Source organism: Staurois parvus, unplaced genomic scaffold (genome assembly GCF_062004578.1).
Source record: "Staurois parvus isolate SC_StPar_1 unplaced genomic scaffold, SC_StPar_1.0 ptg000781l, whole genome shotgun sequence".
Taxonomy (NCBI): Eukaryota; Metazoa; Chordata; class Amphibia; order Anura; family Ranidae; genus Staurois; species Staurois parvus.
The window spans coordinates 296176-310326 of NW_028318577.1; the positions used below are offsets into that span (position 1 = coordinate 296176).

Genomic DNA, 14151 nt, shown 5'->3' on the forward strand with positions numbered 1-14151 from the left:
GGGCACTGCTCCTCCCAGCAATACCAGTGATGGGGCACTGCTCCTCCCACCAATACCAGTGATGGGGCACTGCTCCTCCCACCAATACCAGTGATGGGGCACTGCTCCTCCCACCAATACCAGTGATGGGGCACTGCTCCTCCCACCAATACCAGTGATGGGGCACTGCTCCTTCCACCAATACCAGTGATGGGGCACTGCTCCTTCCACCAATACCAGTGATGGGGCACTGCTCCTTCCACCAATACCAGTGATGGGGCACTGCTCCTCCCACCAATACCAGTGATGGGGCACTGCTCCTCCCACCAATACCAGTGATGGGGCACTGCTCCTCCCACCAATGCCAGTGATGGGGCACTGCTCCTCCCTCCAGTGCCAATGATGGGGCACTGGGCTGGGTGTGTTTTACTGTGGGGCGCTGTCAGTGTGCTTTACTGTAATCACACTGCTCTGGGTGGCTGTGCCTTTCAGTGTGCCCGAGCTGACAGGGAGGAGGACTGTTGGTAAACAAAACAGTTCTCCTCACTGTCGGAGATCCTCTGCAATCACCAGGCGCCAATGAGTAATCATCAGCCGGGACCCGGAGATTGACAGCCATAGCCACAAATGGCGGCGTGGGTAGGGAGCATGCCGCCCCCTACCCGGAAAAGCAAAATCATATATATATACATGATTTTGTGCAACCGCGCCGCCCTGTAGCAGTATTTCTGCTATAAGGCGGCCGGGAAGCGGTTAAGGCAGAAATCGCTCCAAATGGAGTCTGAGAGACCTGACCATTCCTGGAGGAGGGAAGATAGATGGAGGACATTCCTCAGTGTGGGCCCTGAATGGGGAGATCACAGGGGCCACAACGCAGAGGAGACACCGTGAGGCCACTCTACAGAGGAGGCGCCCACGGGGCCGGACTGCAGAGGAGACGCCCACGGGGCCGGACTGCAGAGGAGACGCCCACGGGGCCGGACTGCAGAGGAGACGCCCACGGGGCCGGACTGCAGAGGAGACGCCCACGGGGCCGGACTGCAGAGGAGACGCCCACGGGGCCGGACTGCAGAGGAGACGCCCACGGGGCCGGACTGCAGAGGAGACGCCCACGGGGCCGGACTGCAGAGGAGACGCCCACGGGGCCGGACTGCAGAGGAGACGCCCACGGGGCCGGACTGCAGAGGAGACGCCCACGGGGCCGGACTGCAGAGGGGACGCCCCAGGGTCCCGACTGCAGAGGGGACACCCTGGGGTCTGTACATTGCACACCCCAGATACAACCTGGTTCTTTGAGGGTGACCATACTGCTGATGCGGCCCGCAATGACATTCAGTTTGACATCCCTACCTCTAAAATGAGTTTCTGTGTACACGGCCTGCTTGCTCATTTTGTTTTTATATGCAAATTTGAGGAATTAGTACAAAAACTGACTAGCAATGGACAATCTAGGGAAATAAAGTTGTTGATGCAAATGAATGATTCACATACTATCCATTTGCTTGCTCTAGAACTCCCCTGCCGTCCCCCGTCTCGCCTGTGCTCCAGGCCTCATCCCTGTCATTTCTGATGGCTCTTGTGTTGTCTCTCATATCTAGGAGGACTACGACCAGGCGTTTCAGTACTACTATCAGGCCACACAGTTCGCCGCGGCCTCTTTTGTCCTACCGTTCTTCGGCTTGGGCCAAATGTATATTTACCGAGGGGATAAGGAGAATGCGGCACAATGCTTTGAAAAAGTCCTGAAGGCCTATCCCAATAACTACGAGACCATGAAGATTCTGGGATCGCTGTACGCCGGCTCCGATGACCAGGAGAAACGCGACACTGCAAAGGTTTTTCTGATCATTTCTCTGTTATGGTATACATTGAGGAAAATGTAGAGTTTTGTGAATAATCCAATGTCTCTTGTGGTGACAGAGCCACCTGAAGAAGGTCACAGAGCAGTACCCCGACGACGTGGAGGCTTGGATTGAGCTTGCACAGATTTTGGAGCAGACGGACATACAGGTGAAGATGGGTTTTTTGGGGTTTTTTTTTTTGGTTCCTGTAAATTCCCTGGTGTGTATCTTGGATGTGGAACCAACCATTTTGTTTCTATAGAATGCCTTGTCTGCATACGGCACAGCAACGAGGATTCTACAGGAGAAGGTGCAAGCGGACGTCCCTCCAGAGATTCTGAATAATGTGGGCGCTCTTCATTTCCGCCTGGGAAACCTGGGTGAAGCTAAGGTATTGTCATTTTCTTTTTAACCACTTCCTGTCCGGCCCATGTATATAAACGGACGGTGGCAGTGCAGGGTCGGGTGGCTGTTTATAAATGGCCTCCCCGCCCCCTGCTTGTGCGCGCTCCCTGTGAGCACGCAGCACCGCGATCTGGTGCCCGCTGTGTCCTCCAGACACAGTGGAACACCGTTCGTTGTACAGGACCTCTGTGTGAGGTCCCGATCATGTGATCACTGATTGGCCAATCAGTGATCACATGAAGAGTAGTAAGCAAGATATCACTTCTGACATCATTGCTTACTATGTGTGAAATCTGTGAATGATCACAGAGGTCACATGGTACAGGGCTATTCACAACAGCCTTGCACCATGTGACAAGCTGTGATCAATCAGCTCGCACAGTATTTCTCAATGGCTGCAAGAATGCAGAATGTAAAAGCAATCAGTTTATAAACAAATCTTCATCACCCCCCACAAGTAGTACAGTGTCACCATGGTGCCACTGTACTGCTAGGGTGACAGTATGTGTAAAAAAAAAATAAATAATGTAAAAAAATAAAATAAAAATGTAAAAAAAAGTTTAAAAATTATAATTTTCGGTTATAACCAACATTTTTTTTTTTTTTTTTTTTATACTAAAAAGATAACGAAATACATTTTGGCCAAGATTTATGAAGAAAGATTATTTATTTGCAAAATGTTATAAGAAAAACACTTTTTTTTTTTTCCAAAATTTTTGTACTTTTTCATCTATATAGCAAAATTAAATAAAAATCCCAGCGGTGAATAAATACCACCAAAATAAAGTTTTATCTGTCTCAAAAAATGCTAAAAAAATTCACATGGGTACAGTGTTGCATGACTGCGCAATTGTCATTCAAAGTGTGATAGCGCTGAAAGCTGAAAAATGGCCTGGACAGGAAGGGGGTGAAAGCGTCTGGACTGGAAGGGGGTGAAAGCGTCCGGACTGGAAGGGGGTGAAAGCGTCCGGACTGGAAGGGGGGGAAAGCGTCCGGACTGGAAGGGGGGGAAAGCGTCCGGACTGGAAGGGGGGGAAAGCGTCCGGACTGGAAGGGGGGGAAAGCGTCCGGACTGGAAGGGGGGGAAAGCGTTCGGACTGGAAGGGGGGGAAAGCGTTCGGACTGGAAGGGGGGGAAAGCGTTCGGACTGGAAGGGGGGGAAAGCGTCCGGACTGGAAGGGGGGGAAAGCGTCCGGACTGGATGGGACTTGTAGTACTTTAACAGCTGGAGGGCCACAGTTTGGAGACCCCTGCCTTAAAGTGATACTAAAGTCTTGTTTTAACCACTTCAAGTCCACTTCAAGACACTTTCACCCCCTTCCTGCCCAGGCCAATTTGCAGCCTTCAACGCTGTCACACTTTGACAATCGCGCGGTCATGCAACACTAAACTCAAATGAAATTTTAGCATTTTCTTGGGACAGATAAAACTTTCTTTTGGTGGTAATTATTCACCACTCTGATATTTATTTTTTTGCTATATAAGTGAAAAAGACCAAACATTTTGAAAAAAAGTGTTTTTCTTATAAAAATTTACAAATAAAGAATCTTTCTTCATAAATCTTGACCAAAATGTATTCAGCTATCTTTTTGTAAAAAAAATAACCCAGATCAGTTTAACGAAAAAAAAATTTCTTATTTTTTTTTTATATTTTTTTTATTTTTTTTTTTTCTTTTTACATACTGTCACCCTAGCAGTACAGTGTCACCATAGTGACACTGTACTACTTGTGTGGGATGATGATTTTTTTTTTACTCTGATTGCTTTTACACCCATAAACGGCTATCTTTTTGTAAAAAAAAAACCCAAATCAGTTTATAAAAAATAAATAAAATTATTTTTTTTTTATTTTTTTTTTTTATTTTTTTACCATAGTGACACTGTACTACTTGTGGGGGATGATGATTTTTTTTTTTTACTCTGATTGCTTTTACACCCTTAAACAGCTATCTTTTTGTGTAAAAAAAAAAAAAAAATACCCAAATCAGTTTATAAAAAAAAAAAAATTATATATTTTTTTATTTTTTTTATTTTTTAATTTTTTTTTTTTTTTTACCATAGTGACACTGTACTACTTGTGGGGGATGATGAAGATTTTTTTTTTTTTACACTGATTGCTTTTACACCCATTAAGGCTTTAAAAGTAATCATTTCTCCTTTGACAGGTACCCGCTCCCACTTCTCTCCTTGTAGTCTTCTGGGACACGTGACAGGTCCCAGAAGACTACAGGACCATTCATGAAGCGCAGTGCTTCTCGCACATGCTCAGTGGGCACCCGGCTGTGAAGCCGCAAGCTGTCACAGCTGGGTGCCCACACTAAAGATGATGAGGTGATGAGGACACCACTGGACCGAGGAACAGGTAGGACCGAGGAGTAAGTTCTGCACAGTAGAGCCGAGCGGCCGGCCCGGTATTCTAACACGGCATCGACAAGGGGAATACCGGGCCGGCCACTCCATATTCGCTCCATAAGATGCACAGACATTTCCCCCCAGGGGCGGACTGACAACTCATGGGCCCCTGGGCAATAGGGGATCATGAGGCCCCTGTGTCCTTGCCCAAACTCAAAAAAGCCTATGAAAAAGGTACCAGGGGCATCTCATGGGGCCCGTACTGACCCCTGGCCCTCGGGCAGTGCCCGAGTTTCCAAATGGTCAGTCCGCCCCTGTTTCCCCCCATTTTTTGGGAGGAAAAAGTGCGTCTTATGGAGCAAAAAATATGGTTCACAGATACAAAAAAGAACTTTCAGAAAAGATGAATTTTTGAGGTCTTGGCGAGAGTGCTTAATGCCACATAGAAGGGAGTTGAAGAGAAACGAAGCAACGTGAGATATGTTGGATTCGGGATTGTCCAGGGAGGGAGAACATCTAATCGTGTAATTGGCTCTCATCGCGATCAAAGTGAATATGACCTGAGATTACCACTCCGTTTCTGCCAATCCCTCCACTGGCTTCCGACTGCCCAACGGATCAAATTCAAAATGCTAACACTGACGTACAAAGCTGTCCCATAATACTGCCCGAAACTACATCACCGACCTAATATCCAAATACCACCCAAAAAGTACTCTCCACTCCTCACAAGACCACCTCCTCTCTAGTTCCCTGGTCTCCTCCTCCCATGCCCGTCTCCAGGACTTCTCCAGGGCATCACCCATCCTCTGGAACTCCCTACCCCAATCCATCAGACTATCACCTACTCTCCTCTCCTTTAGGCGCACCCTGAAAACCCACCTCTTCAGGGAAGCCTACCCCGCCCCCTGCTAATTGCCGATCTCCTCCACTTTCCTACCACTCCATCCCCCACAGCTTTTCCTCCTGTACCACCATCCCCTCCCTCCTAGATTGTAAGCTCCAAGAACCAGGGCCCTCAAACCCCTCGTGTATTGCATTGTATTGTTATTGTACTGTCTCATGTATTCTCTCCCATTGTAATGTACAGCGCTGAGCAAACGGTTTGGCGCTATATAAATACTGTATAATAATATAATTACTTGAGTAACTATCTATAGAGACAAGCTGTCACCGGTAATCATTTGGTAGTAATCTGTTTTGCAGAAATATTTCTTGGCCTCCTTGGACCGCGCCAAAGCAGAAGCCGAACACGATGAACATTATTACAGCGCCATTTCCGTCACCACCACCTACAACCTGGCCAGGTTGTTTGAGGCTCTGTGCGAATTTCACGAATCGGAGAAACTCTATAAGAACATTCTAAGAGAACATCCAAACTACGTGGACTGTAAGTGGTGGCCTAACTGGTGTAGTTACCTTTCAAATTTTGTGTAAAGTCCAAATTAGACATTTTGCCAAACCTGGACAGAAACCATTACATGTACTCCACTGTGCAGACACGGATGTATAGCAGCACTTCCAACATGTAAACAAAGGGCAAACTGCAATCAGGGGTCTTCAAGAATATCATGAGTGCTAAGGAGGAGAGGATGAAGATATTCGAGTAAGAAGGGAGAGATGGTGGTCTTTGGAATGAGCAATGGTTGTAATGGTCCAAAACCTCCCCATTAGCACTGATGCGATTTTCAAACCATTCAAATCGCATGACACAAAAAAAAAAATACATATCTTTTAACCTTTGTTTTGTAACTTGGTGAACTTGTCTTTTAAAGCACAGCTTCATTATGCCTAAAACTAATATTATTATTATTATTATTCAGTATTTATAAAGCGCCAATAGTTCGCTCAGCGCTGTACATTACAAAGGGGGACAGAACATGTGACAGAAGAATACCAATACAATGTGATACACAAGGGGTTCGAGGGCCCTGCTCTTTCGAGCTTACAATCTAAAACTATGCATCCTATACCCCATGCCCCCCCCCCCCCCCCCAACTAATGGAGTCCTCTGCAATGTGGTCTAAATCCTTCAGTCATATGATCTCGGAAAACAGGGTCTGTCAAAAGGTGGAACTAAACGTCAGCCTCACATTATGCAGGAGCGTTAGGCGTCCACTCATGGACTTCATCAGTGGTCTCCAAACTGCAGCCCAGGGGCCAGATGCGGCACTTTGCTTATTTCTATCCGGCCCTTGAGACAATATTCCTCCAATTGACACCAATGATGGGGCACTATTCCTCCTGCTAAGACCAGTGATGGGGCACTTTTTTTCTTCCATTGATACCATTGCTGGGGCACTATTCCTCCCACTGACACCAATGATGGGGCACTATTCCTCCTGCTAAGACCAATGATGGGGCACTATTCCTCCTGCTAAGACCAATGATGGGGCACTATTCCTCCCACTGACACCAGTGATGGGGCACTATTCCTTCCACTGACACCAATGACGGGGCACTATTCCTCCCACTGATACCAATGACGGGGCACTATTCCTCCCACTGATACCAATGACGGGGCACTATTCCTCCCACTGATACCAATGATGGGGCACTATTCCTCCCACTGATACCAATGATGGGGCACTATTCCTCCCACTGATACCAATGATGGGGCACTATTCCTCCCACTGATACCAATGATGGGGCACTGTTCCTCCCGCTAAGACCAATGATGGGGCACTGTTCCTCCCGCTAAGACCAATGATGGGGCACTATTCCTCCCACTGATACCAATGATGGGGCACTGTTCCTCCCGCTAAGACCAATGATGGGGCACTATTCCTCCTGCTAAGACCAATGATGGGGCACTATTCCTCCCACCGACGCCAATGTCGAGGCGGCGTTCCTCCCACCGACGCCAATGTCGAGGCGGCGTTCCTCCCACCGACGCCAATGTCGAGGCGGCGTTCCTCCCACCGACGCCAATGTCGAGGCGGCGTTCCTCCCACCGACGCCAATGGCGAGGCGGCGTTCCTCCCACCGACGCCAATGGCGAGGCGGCGTTCCTCCCAGCGACGCCAATGGCGAGGCGGCGTTCCTCCCAGCGACGCCAATGGCGAGGCGGCGTTCCTCCCAGCGACGCCAATGGCGAGGCGGCGTTCCTCCCAGCGACGCCAATGGCGAGGCGGCGTTCCTCCCAGCGACGCCAATGGCGAGGCGGCTCTTCCTCCCAGCGACGCCAATGGCGAGGCACCGTTCCTCCCAGTGACGCCATTGGCGAGGCACCGTTCCTCCCACCGACGCCAATGGCGAGGCACCGTTCCTCCCACCGACGCCAATAACGAGGCACTACACATATAATGGACAGTACTGGGTGCAACACAACATCAAGCACAAGGAACTAGGGAAAAGATACCTGAAACATTGGGACTACCAGGAACAGGCAAAAAAAATATTTTAATTGTGGCTGGAGTTGAGCTTTAATGACGACAGGTGGGAGAAGAATGGGGTAAAATTCGATTAAGTCCAAAAACATTTTTTGTTTGCGTCTTTGTGTTCTTCAGCTAAACAAGATTTGTGTTCTCTTATCAGGTTACCTGCGTCTGGGCGCGATGGCTCGAGACAAAGGAAACTTCTATGAGGCTTCAGACTGGTTTAAGGAAGCCCTGCAGATCAATCAGGTAAACTCAAATTCCTTGACAGGTAATCTGTGTTACGGCCGGGCCTAAGATCTGTTAAAGTGGAACTCTAGTCAGAAAGTTAAGTCCTGCTTGTTCACTTCAGTCCGGCCCCTTTTGCAGGTATAGCTTTGTTATGCATTAACTGCCTCCCGCCCGCCATATAAGGAAATCACGTTCTGGGAGGATGTCATATGACGTCCTCCCACTCTAACCGCGCGTGCATGCCCCTGGGGGTACACAGCGGGGCGATTGGTGGTGTGCTGTGTCCCTGAGACACAGCGGATCACCGATCAGCGGAAATAGCCAATGGCGTCAGCTCTGTCATGTGATCAGCTGTGTCCAATCACAGTTGATCGCATGTAAATAAGGAAATGCCGGTTATCGGCATTCCTCTCCTCACGAGCTGTCATGCTGACAGCTCGTGCGGAGAGGAGAGCCTGTAATTGGCATTCCGCAGAGGGAACATGTAAACTGATCAGGGCACTGAGGATCAGTGTCCTGATGATCAGTGTAGCCCCAGCAGTGCCACCAGTCAGTGCCCATCAATGACACATATCAGTGCCTACCAGTGCCCATCAATGGTACATAGTGCCTACCAGTGCACATCAATGCCACATATCAGTGCCCATCTGAGCTGCCTTTCAGTGCCAACTATCAGTGACAGTGCTGCTAGTCTGTGTCACCTGTCAGTGCCACCTATCATTGCTGCCTTTCAGTGCCCATCAGTGATGCCTGTCAATGCCCATCAGTGCCACCTACCAGTACCTCCACATCAGTGCCCATCACTGCAGCCTCATTAGCGCACATCAGTGAAGGAGAAAAAATACTTATTTACAAAATTTTATAACAAAGTAAGAAAACTTTTTTTTTTTTTTTTAAATGTCAGTTGTTTTTGGTTTGTTTAGCAAAAAATAAAAAAGCCAGATGTTATATTATTATTATACAGGATTTATATGGCGCCAACAGTTTGCTCAGCGCTTTACAATATAACGGGAGACAATACAGCAACAATACAGTTCAATACAAGAGGGATAGGAGGTCCCTGATCCTTGGAGCTTGCAATCTAGGAGGTGATTAAATACCACTAAAGAAAGCTCTATCTGTCTCAAAAAATTATACAAATTTCATATGAGTACAGTGTTGCATGACCGTACAATTTTCATTCAAAGGCCTGGGCAGGAAGGGGGTAAAAGTGCCCGGGAGACAAGTGGTTAAAAAGAGTCTATACTGTATACACTGTCTCACCCTGCTCTGCACATGCTCAGTTACTTACTCTCCATTTTTAGGCACTGCCAAATTTGTAGAGGCCAATCTGCCGACAGCTTGAAAGCATAATTGAACCCTCCTATCCTTTACAGCCAAGGAAGCTGCTTCTGCTTGATCTGCAAATGCTATGGTGCTGCCCATGTGATCACTTATGACAGCAGCCATTTGATGATTTGACAGCATGGTTGAGGTTGAAGCAAATAAGACAGTTAGCAATCCTTATTCCAGGAATGTAACTGTTATTTGAAACCATTAGAGTGATGGATTTAGCTCCGCTTTATGATTTACTGCTGTTCAGGGGCTTCAACAAAATGGCCGCCTCCAGCAAGAAGAAACAGGAGCAACGCTGGAGACAATTTACAGCACAGACAAATTTCGGTAGCATAATTTATTCCTATAGAATGTATGTTCCCGGCTAAAGAACATTATTTTTTTATCAAGTTGTTATTGGCAATGTTCCACTTTTTAAGTGACTGACTTCCATTTTTCTGGGTTTTTCAGGATCATCCTGACGCTTGGTCTCTGATTGGGAACTTGCACTTGGCGAAGCAGGAATGGGGACCAGGACAGAAGAAGTTTGAGAGGATTCTGAAGCAGCCGTCCACACAGAATGACACCTACTCTATGTTGGCTCTGGGCAACGTTTGGCTGCAGACTTTACATCAACCTACCCGTGACCGAGAGAAGGTCTGTAGTAGTCTTGGTGGTCTTAGTCTTGGGGCAAAATTGTATCATTCGGTTTTCAGGATGTCAAAGTCACATAGATGGCAACGGTCCTGTATTTGCCAGGACAGTCTCACGTCTTGGCCTTCGGTCCCACAGATGCTGTCTTGGCATCACAGCATCAACCTTCTTTGGGCTGCCATATACGCAGTAACTCAAAAGACATTCTGACACGTTCCTGGTTGGGAGCCTGACGTGGAGAGGAGGCGTCCTCTTACTACTCCCGCTCGGAGCCCCTGATAGTGGGAACAGAGGGTGCAGAGCCAGGAGTGGCACGAGTGCTGGGTAGGTCTGGAGCTGGCGGCAGGTAGGTGAAGACCCAGGAGATCCGGATGCAGGTCCGGTGCGGATGCAGGAACGTAGGTGCAGCAGCAGGGAGGTATGGAGGCAATCGGGATGCAGACTGGGACTGGACACAGGACCGTGGGTGCAGCAGCAGGTAAGTATGGCAGCAATCAGGATACAAGCCAGGTGCAGATACAGGTAAGTAGGTGCAGAAGAGTCAGACAAGCCGGGTCAGGATCAAACAAGCAAATCAAGTACAAGGGAGCAGGAAAGCGGATAGTCAGGGATAGCCGGGGTCGGTGCAGGCGGAGTTCTTTTTTAGACAGGTCAGATCAGGATACAGGCAACAGAATCAGGTTATGGAGTGCAGGACATTATAGACCAGAAGGCATTGATTACACTGTATTGCAGGTTTAAATAGCCCGCCTTGCGGTGACGTGTATGCTCCCGCGCATGCGCGCACGCTCCCGCGCATGCGCGCACCCGCACGCTCCCGCGCATGCGCGCACCCGCACGCCCCCGCGCATGCGCGCACCCGCACGCCCCCGCGCATGCGCGCACCCGCACGCCCCCGCGCATGCGCGCACCCGCACGCCCCGCATGCGCGCCCGCACGCTCCCGCGCCTGCGCGCCCGCACGCTCCCGCGCATGCGCTCTCGCACTGCCGCGACCCGAGGAGATCCGTTACACGGCGGCAGGATCCCTGACACATTCATTGTGGGGGGTCGGACTGGGAGCCTGTGGTCCCGGTATTTAGAGGCAAGATCTGATTGGAAGCAAAGTATATGTGATGGGCGGTTCTTGAATATTTGAAGGTGGGGTTCTGGGCGGGCAGCTTGTAAAGGTGCTGGGATTTGAATGCATTGTGGACTGCAACCCATGACCATAAAGTCAACATGTATAATTTGCTGTAGGAGGGCTTTTCTGTCAGTTGATGCGTATAGTGTGGATTTTACATTTTTTTTTCCCCATTTAGGAAAAGCGCCACCAAGATCGTGCGTTGGCGATATACAAGCAGGTGCTCAGGAACGACTCCAAGAATCTCTATGCAGCCAATGGAATCGGTATGTCCTGGTCTCTGTGCTTGTTCTGTGCAATGTGCAGGTTTCTGAGGGTAGCCTGGTCTGCCACAACATCTGCTTGTCTGCATCTGTCTGACCCAATCTGCTGCGTATATTACTGTTTTGTGTCTGAAATAATCCTTATGGATAAAAAAAATCTGAATCTGAGCCGGAACGGGTTGTCCTTTGTTTAGGAGCTTTCTTGGCGCACAAAGGTTATGTCCGTGAGGCCCGTGAACGTATTTGCTCAAGTCAGAGAGGCAACGGCGGATATTAGCGACGTTTGGTTAAACTTGGCGCACATCTACTGGAGCAGAAACAGTTCATTAGTGCTGTGCAAATGGATGTCCCAACCAAACACTACAAACACAAGTGACCTCTGTATCTAGCTATGTTTCTTTCTTTTTTTCTCTCTTCCTTCCTCTCTCCCCCACCTCTTTCATTTTTTTTTTCATTTACATATATGTATATATTATCTTCTCCCCCTCCCCCTCGTCCTCCTTCTCCCTTCTCCTCTCCCCTCCCCTTCGCTCTCCCTCTCCCTCCCCCTCTCCCTCCTCCCTCCCCCTCTCCACTCTCCCTCCCCCTCCCCTCTCCCACTCTCCCTCTTCCCCTCCCCTCCCCTCTCCCTCTCTCTCCCCCCTCTCCCTCCCCCTCTCCCTCTCTCTCCCCCCTCTCCCTCCCCCTCTCCCTCCCCCTCTCCCCCCCCCCCTCCCTCTCTCCCCCCTCTCCCTCCCCCTCTCCCTCTCTCTCTCCCCCTCTCCCTCCCCCTCTCCCTCTCTCCCCCCCCTCTCCCTCTCTCCCCCCCCTCTCCCTCTCCCCCCCCCCCCTCCCTCTCCCCCCCTCTCCCTCTCCCCCCCCTCTCCCTCTCCCCCCCCCTCTCCCACCTTCTCCCCCCCCCCTCTCCCTCTCCCCCCCCCCCTCTCCCTCTCTCCCTCCCCCCTCTCTCCCTCCCCCCCTCCTCCCTCCCTCTTCCCTCTTCCTCCCTCCCCCCCTCTTCCTCCCTCCCCCCTCTTCCTCCCTCCCCCCTCTTCCTCCCTCTCTCCCTCCCTCCTCTTCCCTCTCCCTCTCCTCTCTCCCCCCCCCCTCTTCCTCCCCCATTCTCCCTCCCTCTTCCTCCCCCTCCCTCCCTCTTCCTCCCCCTCCCTCCCTCTTCCTCCCCCTCCCTCCCTCTTCCTCCCCCTCCCTCCCTCCCTTCCTCTTCCTCCCCCCTCTCCCCCTCCCTTCCTCTTCCTCCCCCTCTCCCTCCCTTCCTCTCCCTCCCCTCTCTCTCTCCCTCCCCCCCTCTTTCTCTCCCTCCCCCCCCCTCTTTCTCTCCCTCCCCCCCCCCCTCTTTCTCTCCCTTCCCCCTCTCTTTCTCTCCCTTCCCCCTCTCTTTCTCTCCCTTCCCCCTCTCTTTCTCTCCCTTCCCCCTCTCTTTCTCTCCCTTCCCCCTCTCTTTCTCTCCCCCCCTCCTCTCTCTCCCTCCTCTCCCTCTCTCCCTCCCTCCCTCCCTCCTCTCTCTCCCTCCTCCCCCCCTCTCTCTCTCCCCCTTCTCTCTCTCTCTCCTCCTCCCCTTCTCTCTCTCTCCCCTCCTCCCCTTCTCTCTCTCTCCCCTCCTCCTCTTCTCTCTCTCTCCCCTCCTCCCCTTCTCTCTCTCTCCCCTCCTCCCCTTCTCTCTCTCCTCCCCTTCTCTCTCTCCTCCCCTTCTCTCTCTCTCTCTCTCTCCAAACTCGTGCCCCCCCCACATTACCAACCACTTTCCCCCCTCTTTTTAGTATGAAAACTGTCTGCGCAAGTTCTACAAACACCAGAACACAGAGGTCCTGCTGTACCTGGCCAGAGCACTCTTCAAATGCGGCAAGTTGCAGGAGTGCAAGCAGATCCTCCTGAAGGTAATGATTTGTCTATATCTCTGCATCTATCTACTGGTTATTTTGACATGCAGTTTTACTGAACATGACCTCGAATTTTTCATTTTGTGCTTGGTCTGAATCGCCCACATTCAGGGCATGTTTGCTGTAATGCTGATGGCCTCATGCGTGTTATAACATTGGTAACCTGCATTGGTTATGGATTACTAGAGGGGACTATAAGTAGCATCAGGACCTCCTAGGAAAATAAGTTGTCATTTGGTAAATCACATTAGTTCCCAGGATCTCCTGTGGACAACGCATTGCAGCTTGTTGTGCTCACATCCCATCTGCTTAAACCTGCAGGCTCGGCATGTGGCGCCCAATGACACTGTCCTCATGTTCAATGTGGCCCTGGGTGCTCCAGAGACTTGCAACGTCCATACTGAAGGATGAGAAGAGTAACTTGAAAGAAGTATTGAATGCAGTAAAAGAGCTTGAACTGGCACACAGGTGAGGCGGGACTTGATTAACAACTAGAAAGCAATTCATTATAATTGGCCTTCATTGTCATGGGGTGATAGGGACTCACCACTACCTAGCACAATAGCTGTGACATGTTTTTGCTCCAGAGGAGCTTACGCTTTAATATCCCCACTGCATTCGTACAATCCAAATAAGTTCTTAAAGCGGAGCTCCACCCACTCCAAAGGGGAAGTTCCGCTGTAAGGACTGCTCCCTCGCTCCCCATTAAGAATTGGCACTTTTGGGGGGCAGGGAG

At 50.1% G+C, this 14151-nt stretch overlaps 1 protein-coding gene across 1 annotated transcript in view; it reads left to right on the plus strand.

Annotated features, from left to right (window-relative positions):
• The window catches only part of CTR9 (CTR9 component of Paf1/RNA polymerase II complex), a gene marked incomplete at its 3' end in the record, with an annotated part of 31938 nt that extends 18055 nt beyond the window's left edge, over positions 1–13883 (plus strand). Inside the window, 13 exon segments of the mRNA XM_089654616.1 lie at positions 1578–1814; positions 1900–1989; positions 2083–2211; positions 5784–5967; positions 8115–8203; positions 9971–10156; positions 11454–11541; positions 11733–11776; positions 11778–11844; positions 11847–11880; positions 13295–13412; positions 13737–13787; positions 13789–13883. Of these exon segments, the coding sequence (XP_089510742.1) occupies positions 1578–1814; positions 1900–1989; positions 2083–2211; positions 5784–5967; positions 8115–8203; positions 9971–10156; positions 11454–11541; positions 11733–11776; positions 11778–11844; positions 11847–11880; positions 13295–13412; positions 13737–13787; positions 13789–13883 (1412 nt within the window).
• Between the last annotated feature and the right edge of the window lie 268 nt (positions 13884–14151).